We start from the raw sequence: 15,111 nt of genomic DNA on the forward strand, positions 1-15,111 counted from the left end.
GAGAATTAAACCCTTACCAAAAACTTTGACTGTGGAGCTCCTTGTCCAGTTTTTGCCTGGCCTGATTATAACATGGCAAGAGAACTTCCGGTCATCATCGTGGATTTGAATTGAAGAAAGATAGAGTCCATAGTTTGCACCTAGCCTGACTCTGTCTTTAAACCACGTGGAATTGCTGATGATATGATCTTGGGCGATAAGTGTTTCCTGAGTTCCATTATCCTCCTGGTGAGAAAAATAGTTATCAGTTATTGAGTAATCAACTCTGCCAGTTTTGCAAGCTTTAATTAATTTATTTCTTATCAAATAAAGATGATGAGGGAAGAATTGACATTAGAGATGATTAGCATCTTACCAGAGAAAATATCATTACATTAGATTTTCAATTTTAAACTACTGTCATCGTCTCTTAACACAGATAGAAACTGGTTGCTCATCTCCATTTAGGAAGTTTTGAAATTCGAATGCTACAATATGCTGAAGAGGCTGTGTCAGTTTCCCTTAATAAATGTTCACTAAACTGGATGAATTCAGCTGCTCTCTCTTCCCAGCATCCATTTAGAAAAGGTCTCTTTTTAGCTTCTTTAGAGCCAAAATTAAGAGGTAAAGAGGGTATAAATAGTCAAAATTTAAGGAGGCACCTGGGTCTTGCAAGTGCAGGGTCAGCACCTGAGAGTGAGTGCCTCCATCAATTTTGTGCCCTCTGCACCGCCTTGCCTCCCTATCTCACCTATTCAATGTCACGGTTCTTCTGTGTTTGTGCTTCTTTCAAAGAAGACACACAAGGAGTCAGCTGTAAAGGTTAATATTTTTGGAGATCAGACACATTCAGGGTAGAAAAAAAATGGAAACCGGGTGAGCTACAGAATTCAAATGTGGGCTGGGAGAAGAAACAGAACGAAGAAATGGAGGCAGATTTCTAAAACAAGTTTATGTAGATATTTCTAGAATATACTTAGCAGATACTCTTATGTAAGACTCAATTCCTTACCTAAATATAGCTAGAACTTGTATCAGCTTTACATGCAGGAAGTACTGTAATTACTCCTTGTAAAGAATCAATGTACACACATTTATACCCTCACAAAGAAGCACCTAATAGTCTGTACTGTCTTTATAAAGCAGAAGGGTTTTGCAAAATTAAAGGCAGGAAGATTGTATTCCTTAGGCCAAAAGGGGCCCTTAGTATTGAGTGGTGTTATGGGTTATATTATGGCCCTCAAAATAAAAGTGAAGTCTCACTCTCTTCTACCGCAGAATGTGGCTTTATTTGGAAACAGTGTTGTTACAGATGGAATTTGGCAAGTTAAAATAAGGTCCTACTGGAGAAGGATGTGCCTTTATCCAATATGACTATTGTCCCTATCAGAAAAGGAAATATGCAATTTATGGGGAAGATAGCAGAGTAGTGAGTTCCAGGATACAGTCTTCCCCCTAAAACAACTATTAAACAGGAAGGAACTGTCTGAAACAACTATTTTGAAACTCAAGAGAACAGAAGAACACTGTACAGCATCCAGGGGAGAATGCGAGGAAGAAGCAGATAAATTATGGTGAAGAACTATAAATTGCTCTTTCTGCCTGGCTGCTACCATCGCCCATCCTCCACTTTCACACCAGGCCACTGCAGAGTCCAGTCCCTGTCTAGATGCAGAATGGGACATAAAAATCTTCTTCCAAAGAACAGGGGTGGGCACTGCCGAGTGTGGATCACAAGTTTGATTAGTGAATGTTGACTATGTGTCCTGGCTCTGAGGGCAGCTAATGTTTCAACCTCACCTGACAAAGGCAGCAGCAGCCATTGTTTCAACTTTCACCAGACAGGGATGAAACAGAGGAGATTTAAAGAAATAGCACTTCCTCAGGGGTCCAGGGGACAGGTAGCTGAAGGACTCCATTTGCTGGGCAAAAAGCCCAGCTTCAGGGAGCCATCAGACAAGCTTTTGAAGCCTTTCCTGATCCCCATCCCCCGGGGACTTTGAAGCCAGTCTGTGCCCCCTTCATGGGTCCCGGCCTTGTATTGGCTGGTGTGCTGGTTCAAAAGGATGTATGTCCCCTAGAAAAGCCATGTTTTAATCTAAATCTCATTTCATAAAGGCAGAATAATCCCTATTCAATACTGTATGCTTGAAACTGTAATTAGATCATCTCCCTGGAGATGTGATTTAATAATGAGTGGTTGTTAAGCTGGATTAGGTGATGACCCATTTGGGTGGGTCTTGATAAACTTCTGGAGTCCTATAAAAGAGGAAACATTTTGGAGAATGAAAAGATTCAGGGAGAGCAGAGAATGCTGCAGCACCAGGAAGTAGAGAGTACATCAGCCAGCGCTTTGGAGGTGAAGATGGAAAATGCCTCCCGGGGAGCTTCATGAAACAGAAAGCCAGGAGAAGAAGCTAGCAGATGATGCCATGTTTGCCATGTGCCCTTCCAGCCAAGAGAGAAACCCTGACTGTGTTCACCATGTGCCTTCTCACTTGAGAGAGAAACCCTGAACTTCATCGGTCTTCTTGAACCAAGGTATCTTTCCCTGGATGCCTTAGATTGGACATTTCTATAGACTTGTTTTAATTGGGACATTTTCTTGGTTTTAGAACTGCAAACTAAGAACTCATTAAATTCCCCCTTTTAAAAGCCATTCTGTTTCTGGTATATTGCATTCTGGCAGGTAGCACACTAGAACAGCTGGGAAGACTGACTTTTGTCCCGACAGTCTGGGATAAGGCCAGTAGGCATCAACTATTCAGGACAGAGACATCTGTCTCCTAGGAAAACAGTGGACAACCAAACTCCTGTAAACAGGGGAAATCCAAAACAACTAACAAGCAAAAGCCTAGGACAAGATAGAGGACAGAAATAAAAGGAAAATCCTGAAAACTGCATTTACCTTGAGCAGACTTTGATAGGAGGACTGAGGCTCAAGAAAATCTTTGTCTTATCACCAACTGGTTACAAAGCCAAGAATCAGATGTTTCAAGCAAAAAATTCCAGCGTTAACATTTTAAAATATAAAATATACAGTATGCAACAAAAGAGTACTTGTACTCAAACAAAGAAACAGGAAATGATGGCCCATCCATAGGAACAAGATAAAAGTCAAGAAATCACCAATGGAGGCGGGGCCAAGATGGCGGCTTAGTAAGGTACATGCGTCTTAGTTCCTCCTCCAAAGCAACTACTAGGTGAACTGAAACAGTGCAGAACAGCTCCCGGGGCCACGGCAGGGAATGGACACACAGCGTACCCCAGTCTGGACTGGCTAGTCTGACTGCGAGACTCGGCTGCGGTGAGATCCCCGAGTGGCACGCGATTTCCCGAGCAGTGGCAGCTGTGGCGGCCGGAGCTCCTCCCTCCCTCCTTCCTGGGCCAGCTGAGAGTCTTGGAGAGGCAAGTTTCCCAAGCTGAGGCAGCCGGTGCCCCTCTTTTGCGGGCAGCTTCCTGGTCCGGCTACGAGTCTCGGATCAGAGGGCTACCCAAGTCGTGGTGGCCCTCCCCCACGGGCGGCTTCCTGGTCCGGTGGGGAATTCCACAGGCCACGGCGGCCGGTGACCGATGCCCCTCCCCCGCGGACAACTTCCTGGTCCAGTGGCGAATTCCCCGGGCCCGCTGTGGCCGGTGACCAGCCACAGGGTCCCCTCAAACCGCGGCGGTTGACACCCCCACCACACACGGCCCCCCAAACCAACGGAGAGAATTGGATTGGAAATCCCCAGGCCGCGGAGATCGGTGACCGAGGGGATCCCTTCCAAACACGTGAGATAAACGTGTGCCACGAGCGCCACCTACTGGGCAGGATAAGAAAAACAGAACCCAAAGATTTCACAGAAAAATCTTACAACCTTGTTGGGTCCGACACCCAGGGAAATCTGACTAAATGCCCAGACGCCAGCAGCAGAAGATAACGGTCCATGCTCAGAAGATTGAGAATATGGCCCAGTCAAAGGAACAAACCAATAGTTCAAATGAGCTACAAGAGCTGAGACAACTAATGCTGAACATACGAACAGAAATGGAAAACCTCTTCAAAAATGAAATCGATAAATTGAGGGAGGACATGAAGAAGACATGGGCTGAACATAAAGAAGAAATAGAAAAACTGAAAAAACAAATCACAGAACTTATGGAAGTGAAGGATAAAGTAGAAAAGATGGAAAAAACAATGGATACCTACAATGATAGATTTAAAGAGACAGAAGATAGAATTAGTGATTTGGAGGATGGAACATCTGAATTCCAAAAAGAAACAGAAACTATCGGGAAAAGAATGGAAAAATTTGAACAGGGTATCAGGGAACTCAAGGACAATATGAACCACACAAATATACGTGTTCTGGGTGTCCCAGAAGGAGAAGAGAAGGGAAAAGGAGGAGAAAAACTAATGGAAGAAATTATCATTGAAAATTTCCCAACTCTTAAGAAAGACCTAAAATTATAGATCCAAGAAGTGTAGCGCACCCCAAAGAGATTAGACCCAAATAGGCGTTCTCCAAGACACTTACTAGTTAGAATGTCAGAGGTCAAAGAGAAAGAGAAGATCTTGAAAGCAGCAAGAGAAAAACAATCCATCACATACAAGGGAAACCCAATAAGACTATGTGTAGCTTTCTCAGCAGAAACCATGGAAGCTAGAAGACAGTGGGATGATATATTTAAATTACTAAAAGAGAAAAACTGCCAACCAAGACTCCTATATCCAGCAAAATTATCCTTCAAAAATGAGGGAGAAATTAAAACATTCTCAGACAAAAAGTCACTGAGAGAATTTGTGACCAAGAGACCAGCTATGCAAGAAATACTAAAGGGAGCACTAGAGTCAGATACAAAAAGACAGAAGAGAGAGGTATGGAGAAGAGTGTAGAAAGAAGGAAAATCAGATATGATATATATAATACAAAAGGCAAAATGGCAGAGGAAAATATTATCCAAACAGTAATAACACTAAATGTTAATGGACTGAATTCCCCAATCAAAAGACATAGATTGGCAGAATGGATTAAAAAACAGGATCCTTCTATATGCTGTCTACAGGAAACACATCTTAGACCCAAAGATAAACATAGGTTGAAAGTGAAAGGTTGGGAAAAGATATTTCATGCAAATAACAACCAGAAAAGAGCAGGAGTGGCTATACTAATATCCAACAAATTAGACTTCAAATGTAAAACAGTTAAAAGAGACAAAGAAGGACACTATATACTAATAAAAGGAACAATTAAACAAGAAGACATAACAATCATAAATATTTATGCACTGAACCAGAATTCCCCAAAATACATGAGGAATACACTGCAAACACTGAAAAGGGAAATAGACTCATATACCATAATAGTTGGAGACTTCAATTCACCACTCTCATCAATGGACAGAACATCTAGACAGAGGATCAATAAAGAAATAGAGAATCTGAATATTACTATAAATGAGCTAGACTTAACAGACATTTATAGGACATTACATCCCACAACAGCAGGATACACCTTTTTCTCAAGTGCTCATGGATCATTCTCAAAGATAGACCATATGCTGGGTCACAAAGCAAGTCTTAACAAATTTAAAAAGATTGAAATCTTACACAACACTTTCTCGAACCATAAAGGAATGATGTTGGAAATCAATAATAGGCAGAGTGCCAGAAAATTCACAAATACGTGGAGGCTCAACAACACACTCCTAAACAACGACTGGGTCAAAGAAGAAATTGCAAGAGAAATTAGCAAATACCTCGAGGCGAAGGAAAATGAAAACACAACATATCAAAACTTATGGGATGCAGCAAAGGCAGTGCTAAGAGGGAAATTTATTGCTCTAAATGCCTATATCAGAAAAGAAGAAAAGGCAAAAATTCAGGAATTAACTATCCATTTGGAAGAACTGGAGAAAGAACAGCAAGCTAACCCCAAAGCAAGCAAAAGGAAAGAAATAACAAAGATTAGAGCACAAATAAATGAAATTGAAAACATGAAAACAATAGAGAAAATCAATAAGGCCAGAAGTTGGTTCTATGAGAAAATCAATAAGATTGATGGGCCCCTATCAAGATTGACAAAAAGAAGAAGAGAGAGGATGCAAATAAATAAGATCAGAAATGGAAGAGGAGACATAACTACTGACCTCACAGAAATAAAGGAGGTAATAACAGGATACTATGAACAACTTTACGCTAATAAATACAACAATTTAGAGGAAATGGATGGGTTCCTGGAAAGACATGAACAACCAACTTTGACTCAAGAAGACATAGATGACCTCAACAAACCAATCACAAGTAAAGAAATTGAATTAGTCATTCAAAATCTTCCTAAAAAGAAATTCCAGGACCAGACGGCTTCACATGTGAATTCTATCAAACATTCCAGAAAGAATTAGTACCAACTCTCCTCAAACTCTTCAAAAAAATCGAAGCGGAGGGAAAACTACCTAATTCATTCTATGAAGCCAACATCACCCTCTTACCAAAACCGGGCAAAGATATTACAAAAAAAGAAAACTACAGGCCAATCTCTCTAATGAATATAGATGCAAAAATCCTCAATAAAATTCTAGCAAATCGTATCCAACAACACATTAAAAGAATTATACATCATGACCAAGTAGGATTCATCCCAGGTATGCAAGGATGGTTCAACATAAGAAAATCAATTAATGTAATACACCATATCAACAAATCAAAGCAGAAAAATCACATGATCATCTCAATTGATGCAGAGAAGGTATTTGACAAGATTCAACATCCTTTCCTGTTGAAAACACTTCAAAGGATAGGAATACAAGGGAACTTCCTTAAAATGATAGAGGGGATATATGAAAAACCCACAGCTAATATCATCCTCAATGGGGAAAAATTGAAAACTTTCCCCCTAAAATCAGGAACAAGACAAGGATGTCCACTATCACCACTATTATTCAACATTGTGTTGGAGGTTCTAGCCAGAGCAATTAGACAAGAAAAAGAAATACAAGGCATCAAAATTGGAAAGGAAGAAGTAAAACTATCACTGTTTGCAGACGATATGATACTATACATCGAAAACCCGGAAAAATCCACAACAAAACTACTAGAGCTAATAAATGAGTACAGCAAAATAGCAGGTTACAAGATCAACATTCAAAAATCTGTAGCATTTCTATACACTAGCAATGAACAAGCGGAAGGGGAAATCAAGAAACGAATCCCATTTACAATTGCAACTAAAAGAATAAAATACCTAGGAATAACTTTAACTAAAGAGACAAAAAACCTACATAAAGAAAACTACAAAAAACTGCTAAAAGAAATCACAGAAGACCTAAATAGATGGAAGGGCATACCGTGTTCATGGATTGGAAGACTAAATATAGTTAAGATGTCAATCCTACCTAAATTGATTTACAGATTCAATGCAATACCAATCAAAATCCCAACAACTTATTTTTCAGAAATAGAAAAACCAATGAGCAAATTTATCTGGAAGGTCAGGGTGCCCCGAATTGCTAAAAACATCTTGAGGAAAAAAAACGAAGCTGGAGGTCTTGCACTGCCTGACTTTAAGGCATATTATGAAGCCACAGTAGTCAAAACAGCATGGTATTGGCATAAAGATAGATATATCGACCAATGGAATCGAATAGAGTGCTCAGATATAGACCCTCTCATCTATGGACATTTGATCTTTGATAAGGCAGTCAAGCCAACTCACCTGGGACAGAACAGTCTCTTCAATAAATGGTGCCTAGAGAACTGGATATCCATATGCAAAAGAATGAAAGAAGACCCATATCTCACACCCTACACAAAAGTTAACTCAAAATGGATCAAAGATCTAAACATTAGGTCTAAGACCATAAAACAGTTAGAGGAAAATGTAGGGAGATATCTTATGAATCTTACAATTGGAGGCAGTTTTATGGACCTTAAACCTAAAGCAAGAGCACTGAAGAAGGAAATAAATAAATGGGAGCTCCTCAAAATTAAACACTTTTGTGCATCAAAGAACTTCATCAAGAAAGTAGAAAGACAGCCTACACAATGGGAATCAATATTTGGAAACGACATATCAGATAAAGGTCTAGTATCCAGAATTTATAATGAGATTGTTCAACTCAACAACAAAAAGACAGCCAATCCAATTACAAAATGGGAAAAAGACTTGAATAGACACCTCTCAGAGGAGGAAATACAAATGGCCAAAAGGCACATGAAGAGATGCTCAATGTCCCTGGCCATTAGAGAAACGCAAATCAAAACCACAATGAGATATCATCTCACACCCACCAGAATGGCCATTATCAACAAAACAGAAAATGACAAGTGCTGGAGAGGATGCGGTGAAAGAGGCACACTTATCCACTGTTGGTGGGAATGTCAAATGGTGCAACCACTGTGGAAGGCAGTTTGGCGGTTCCTCAAAAAGCTGAATATAGAATTGCCATACGACCCAGCAATACTACTGCTGGGAATCTACTCAAAGGAATTAAGGGCAAAAACTCAAACGGACATTTGCACACCAATGTTTATAGCAGCGTTATTTACAATCGCAAAGAGATGGAAACAGCCAAAATGTCCATCAACAGACGAGTGGCTAAACAAACTGTGGTATATACATACGATGGAATATTATGCAGCTTTAAGGCAGGATAAACTTATGAAGCATGTAATAACATGGATGGACCTAGAGAACATTATGCTGAGTGAGTCTAGCCAAAAACTAAAAGACAAATACTGTATGGTCCCAATGATGTGAATCGACACTCGAGAATAAACTTGGAATATGTCATTGGTAACAGAGTTCAGCAGGAGTTAGAAACAGGGTAAGATAATGGGTAATTGGAGCTGATGGGATACAGACTGTGCAATAGGACTAGATACAAAAACTCAAAAATGGACAGCACAATAATACCTAATTGTAAAGTAATCATGTTAAAACACTGAATGAAGCTGAATCCGAAAAAAAAAAAAAGAAATCACCAATGAAGAAGAGAATGTGGACAGACTAAACAAAGCCTTAAAAAAAATGATCTTAAAAATGCTCAAGAAGATGAAGGAAAATACAGAGAAAGAATTAAAGGATATCAGGAAAGCCATGAATGAACAATATGAGGCTTAGTAAAGAGACAGAAATTTTCACAAGGAAATAAGCAGAACTACAAGAGTTGAAGGCCACAATAAATGAAATGAAAAATGCCCTGGAGGGTTTCAAGAGCAGATTGGAGATGGTAGAAGAAAAAAATCAGTGAACTCAAAGACAAGACACTTGAAATGAGTCAGGCTGAGGAAAACAAAGTGAAAAAGAAATATTAAAAGTGAAAATAGCCTAAGATAGTTATGGGATACCACCTAGTGCAACAATATATGCATTCTGGGAATCCTAGAATGAGAAAAAAGAGAAAGGAGTAGAAGAAATAGTCAAAGAAATAATGACTGAGTACTTCCCAAACTTAGCAAAAAGTGTGAATATGCGCAACAAAGAAGCTCAGAGAACACCAGACAGTATAAACATGAAGAAAAATACACTCTTTCACATATTGATTATACTATTCAATGTAAAGGAGAAGGAGAGAGCTCTGAAATCTGCCAGAGAAAAGTAATGTGTTATATACAAGGGAGTCTCAATGAGATTGAGTGCCATTTTCTCATCAGAAATCAGGGAGACAAGAAGGTAGTAGGTTGAAATACTTCAAGTGCTGAAGGAAAACAACTGCCAGCCAAGAATTTTATATCTGGCAAGGATGTTTTTCAAAATGAGAGAGAGTTTAAGACATTCTCAGATAAGCAAAAGCTGAGGGAATTCATCACCATTAGACCAGCCCTAGCAACGCTAGAAGTTCTTCAAACTAAAAGGAAAGGACACTGGACAGTGGTTCAAAGCAGCATAAAGGAATAAAGACCTGCAGTAAAGGTAACCACTTGGGGAATTATAAATGCCAATATTACTGTATTGTATTGTTTGGTATGGTATTTACCTTCAGTTCTTACTTCCTACAGGTGCTAAAAAGCAAATACATGAAAAATAATGATAAATCTAGGTTTTTGGACACACAATGTGCAAAGATATAAGTAGTAAGAGGTACAAAAAATGATGGAGAGAGAGGGGTATGGGAAATATATATGTGCATGCTATTGAAGTTAAGTTGGTATCAAATCATATATAATTGTTATATATATTCAGGATGTTAAATTTTGACCCCATGGTAACCACAAGGAAGATAGATGAAAAATATATCCAGATAGAAGTGAGAAGACATTCAATACAGTACAACACAAAAAGGTGAATCAATATAAAACTGGTTTTAAGTGAACTGAGGGACAAAAAAGTTATGACTTACAAAGCCTAGGTAACAAAACAGCAGAAGAAAGTCCTGTAGTGACTTTAAATGCAAATAGATTAAATTCTCCAGTGAAAGGCAGAGACTGCTAAAAGGATAAAAAAGCATGACACACTTATATGCTGTCTGCAAGAGACTCACCTTAAAGTCAAAGATACAAGCAGGTTGACATTGAAAGGATGGAAAAAAATATATACCATATATACCATGCAAATAGTAACCAAAAGAGAGTTGCGGTGGCTTACTAATAATGAATAAAATAGACTTTAAGTAAAAAATAGTTATGAAGCAAAAAAAAAAAAAAATGGTTTTTATATACAGATAAAGGGAACAATTGAACAGGAAGATGTAATAATTATAAATATATATTCACCTAACAGTAGAGTCCCAAAATATATGAAGCAAATATTGACAGATCTGAAGGGAAAAATTGATGGTTCTACATTCATAGTAGGAGACTTTAACACACCACTCTCAATAATATATAGAACTTCTGATCAGAAGGTCAATGGGTATGCATAGTCCTTGAATTATACAATGTATATTCTCTGACTAATGTATATATAATATATATTTTTCATTCAACAGAATGAAGCTAGAAATCAGTAACAAAGCGAGAAAGGAAAAATTCACAAATAGGTAGAAATGAAACACCATACACTTCAACAATCAATGGGTTAATGAGGAAATCAGAAGTAAAATTAGGAAATATCTTGAGGCAAAAAAAAAAAAATGAAAATACAATATACTACAACTTGTAGGATTCAGCTAAGGCAGTGTGAGAGGAAAATTTATGGCTCTAAATATTTACATTGAAAAAGAAGAAAGACTTCAAATCAGAGATCTAATCTCAAAACTAGAACTAGAAAAATAAAAGCAAACTAAACCCAAAGTAAGCAGAGGGAAGGAAATAACATAAGTTACAGTGGAGATAAGTGAAATAAAAAAACAAAAACAGTAGAGTCACAACAAAACCAAAAGTTTGTTCTTTGAAAAGATCAATAAAATCACAAACTTTTAGCTAGACTGACAAAGAAGTAAGGAGAGAGGATACAAGTAATGAAAATCAAAAATGAAAAGGGAACATTACTACTGACCCTGCTGGGAAAAAAAAAAGACCATAAAAGAATACTATGAACAACTCTATTGCAGTAAGTTAGAGAACCTAGATGAGACGGACAAATTCCAAGACGCACCCAAATTACCTACACTGATTCAAGAAGAAATAGATTATCTCAATAAACCAATTACCAGTAAGGAGATTGAATCAGTAAAGAAAAACCTCCAGACAAATAAAAGCCTCAAATCAGATGATTTCACAGGGGAATTCTACCAAAAATTCCAAGAAGGCAACTCCAATTCCACACAAATACTTAAAAAAAAATTGAAGAGGATGGAAAAGTCCCTAATTCATTTTACAATGCCCAAATCATCCTTATGCCAAGCCAGATAAAGAAACCACAAGAAAAGAAAACTGTAGACCAATTTTCCTTGTGAATATAGATGTAAAAATCCTCAACAAAATACTAGCAAACCAAATCCAATGACACATTAAAAAAATTATATACCATGATCAAGTGTTATTTATTCCTGTTATGCAAAGTTGATTCAACATAGTAAAATCAATTAATGTAATATACTACAGTAACAGAATGAAGAGAAAAGGTCATGTTATCTCAATTGACACAGAAGAGGCATTTGATAAAAAACAGTATTCCGCCTTGACAAAAATACTTTGAACAATAGTAATAGAAGGAAACATCTTAATCTGATTATGGGCATATATATGAGAAATTCACAAACATGTGAAATGGTGAAAAACTGAAAGCCTTCCCTCTGAGATCTGGAACGAGACATGGATGCCCACTGTCACCACTGGTATTCAACATTGTACCTGCAGTTTTTGCTAGGGCAATTAGACAAGAAAAAGAAATAAAATGCATTTGAATTGAAGAGGAAGAAGCAAATCTTTCATTATTTGCAGATACTATGATCCTATATTGGAAAATCCTGAAAAATCTACAACAAGACTCCTAGACCTAATAAGTGAATTCAGCAAAGGGGTGGGGTAGAAGATCAACACCTCCAAATCACAACCAATAAACAATCAGAAGAAGAAAGGAAGAAAAATTCCATTCACAATAGCAGTTAAAAAATAGATAATCTTCTATTCCCGGTGCCTGCCCATGCGGGAGAAAAAAAAAAATCAATTATTGAGGAATAAATCTAAGTGTGCTAGTTTGAAAGTATGTACCCCAGAAAAACCAGGTCTTAATCCTTATCCAATCTTATGGGAGCAACCATTTCTTTTAATCCCTATTCAGTACTGTAGTTTGGAATCTTTTGATTACATTTTCTCCAAGGAGATGTGACACACCCAATTGTGGGATTAACTTTGATTAGCTGAAGATGTGACTCCATCCATTCTAGATAGCTCTTGACTAGCTTACTAGAATCCTTCAAAAAAGGGAAAGCATTTTTGGAAAGAACTCAGAGCAGACAGAGCCTACAGAAATGAGAGAAATGACAGAAGCCTCAGAGCTGACAGAACCTTCTCTGCATAGCTGACACAGATGCAGACATGTGGAGAACAGAGAACTGGATGTTTGGAGATTCTTGGATCCCAGCAGATGTTGCCATGAGGAGTTAAGCAAACCAGTATCTGGAGAGAGCAAAGGGAAGTCAAGAGATGAAAACCAGCCCTGGAGAAGTAAAGTTGAGGAACCTCCACAAGAACAGAGGCTGAAAGCAATGGGGCCCAGTACTAATGGACCAGCGTAGCTTCCCAGCTGACGGAGGTGTTGCAGATGCATTGGCCTTCCTTGAATTATGGTATTTTTCCCTGGATGCCTTAGTTTGGACATTTCTATAGACTTAGGAACTGTAAACTTGTAGTTTTTTAAATTTCCCTTTATAAAAGCTGTTCTGTTTTTGGTATATCATATTTCGGCAGCTTACTAACTAACACACCAAGAATATAAAGGATTTATACATAAAAAAACTACAACACATTGCAAAAAGAAGTTAAAGAAAACCTAAATAAATGTAAGAATATTCTGTGTTCATGAATTGGAAGACTAAATATTATTAAGATGTCAATATTACCCAAAGCAATTTATAGATTCAACGTAATCTCTATAAAAATTCCAACAACCTACTTTGCAGAAAAGGAAACATCAATTATCAAATTTATATGGAAGGGTAAGGGACCCCAAATAGCTATCCCCATTTTGAAAAAGAATAAGGAAGTTGGGGTACTCACAATTCCTGATCATCTAACTTATTACAAAGCCATAGTAATCAAAACAGCATGGTACTGCCACTAGGACAGATACATAAATGGAATCAAATTAAGAACTCAGAAATCAACCCTCACATTTATGGACAATTCATTTTTTTAAATTCATTTTTTATTGATACATCTTCACACACATAAAATCCACACATTGTGTACAATCAGTGGCTCACAATATCATCAAATAGTTGCATATACATCACCATGATAATTTTTAGGACGTTTGCATCACTCCAGAAAAAAAAAAAAGAAAAGAAAAAAGAAAACTCATACTTCTCATACCCCTTACCCTTCCCTCTCATCAACCACTAGTATTTCCATCTACCCAATTTATTTTACGCACCCCCCCATTATTTATTTACTTTTATCCATATTTTTTTACTTATCTGTCCATACCCTGGTTAAATGGAACATCAGACACAAGGTTTTCACAATCACACAGTCATGCTACTAAAGTTATATCTTTATACAATCGTCTTCAAGAATCAAGGCTATTGGAACACAGGCCAACAGTTTCAGGTACTTCTGTTTAGCCAGTCCAATACACCATAAACTAAAAAGAGATATCTGTATAATACCTAAGAATAGCCTCCAGGATAACCTCTCAATGCTATATGAAATCTCTCAGCCATTGATACTTTATTTTGTCTCATTTATCTCTTCCCCCTTTTGGTGAAGAAGATTTTCTCAATTCCATTATGCTGGGTACCAGCTCATCCCAGGAGTTCTGTCCCACCTTGCCAGGGAGATTTATACCCTTGGGAGTCTTGTCCCATATGTGTGTGTGTAGGAGGGCAGTGAGTTCACCTGCCGAGTTGGCTTAGAGAGAGATAGCTAACTGATTTTTGATAAGGTGGCAAAGACTATTTCATTGTGAAAGAATAGTCTCTCCAACAAATGGTGCTTGGAAAACTGGATCTCTATTTGCCAAAAAGTAAGAAAGAGGACCCCTACCCCATACCATATATAAAAACAACTCAAAATGGATGAAAAACCTAAACATAAGATCTAGAACTATGAAACTCCTGCAAGAAAATGTAGGGAAACCCTTCAGAACATTGTGTCAGACAATGGTTTCTTAAACTGTATACTCAAAGCAAAAGCAATAAAAGAAAAAGGAGATAAATGGGACCTGTGGTAGTTAGGTTCAGGTGTCAACTTGGCCAGGTGAAGGTGCCTAGTTCTGTTGTTGTGGACATGAGCCAATGGAATGTGAAGCTCATCTGTTGCTGATCACATATGCAATAGGCTAGGGGGCGTGTCTGCTGCAAATGAACGATGTTTGATTTAATTGATTAGATGCTTAAATGAGAGAGCTGAATGTAGCATAGCCCAAGCAACTCAGCATACCTCATCTCAGCACTTGCAGCTCAGCCTAGGTCTTTAGAGATGCAGAAAGAAATCATCCTGGGGAAAGCTGTTTGAACACAGAAGCCTGAAGAGAAGGCCAGCAGAGATTGTCCTGTACCTTCCCGTGGAAGAGAGAATCTCAGATGAAAGTTAGCAGCCTTTCC

The 15,111-nt window shown here is 38.1% G+C and overlaps 1 protein-coding gene across 1 annotated transcript in view; it reads right to left on the minus strand.

The window, feature by feature from the left end:
- The window catches only part of CD96 (CD96 molecule), a 126,034-nt gene that overhangs the window by 86,998 nt on the left and 23,925 nt on the right, over nt 1-15,111 (minus strand). The window contains exon 4 of the mRNA XM_077117471.1: nt 18-225. Within this exon, the coding sequence (XP_076973586.1) occupies nt 18-225 (208 nt within the window). The remainder of the gene's footprint in view (nt 1-17; nt 226-15,111) is intronic.

Source organism: Tamandua tetradactyla, chromosome 10, assembly GCF_023851605.1.
Source record: "Tamandua tetradactyla isolate mTamTet1 chromosome 10, mTamTet1.pri, whole genome shotgun sequence".
NCBI classification, from domain to species: Eukaryota; Metazoa; Chordata; class Mammalia; order Pilosa; family Myrmecophagidae; genus Tamandua; species Tamandua tetradactyla.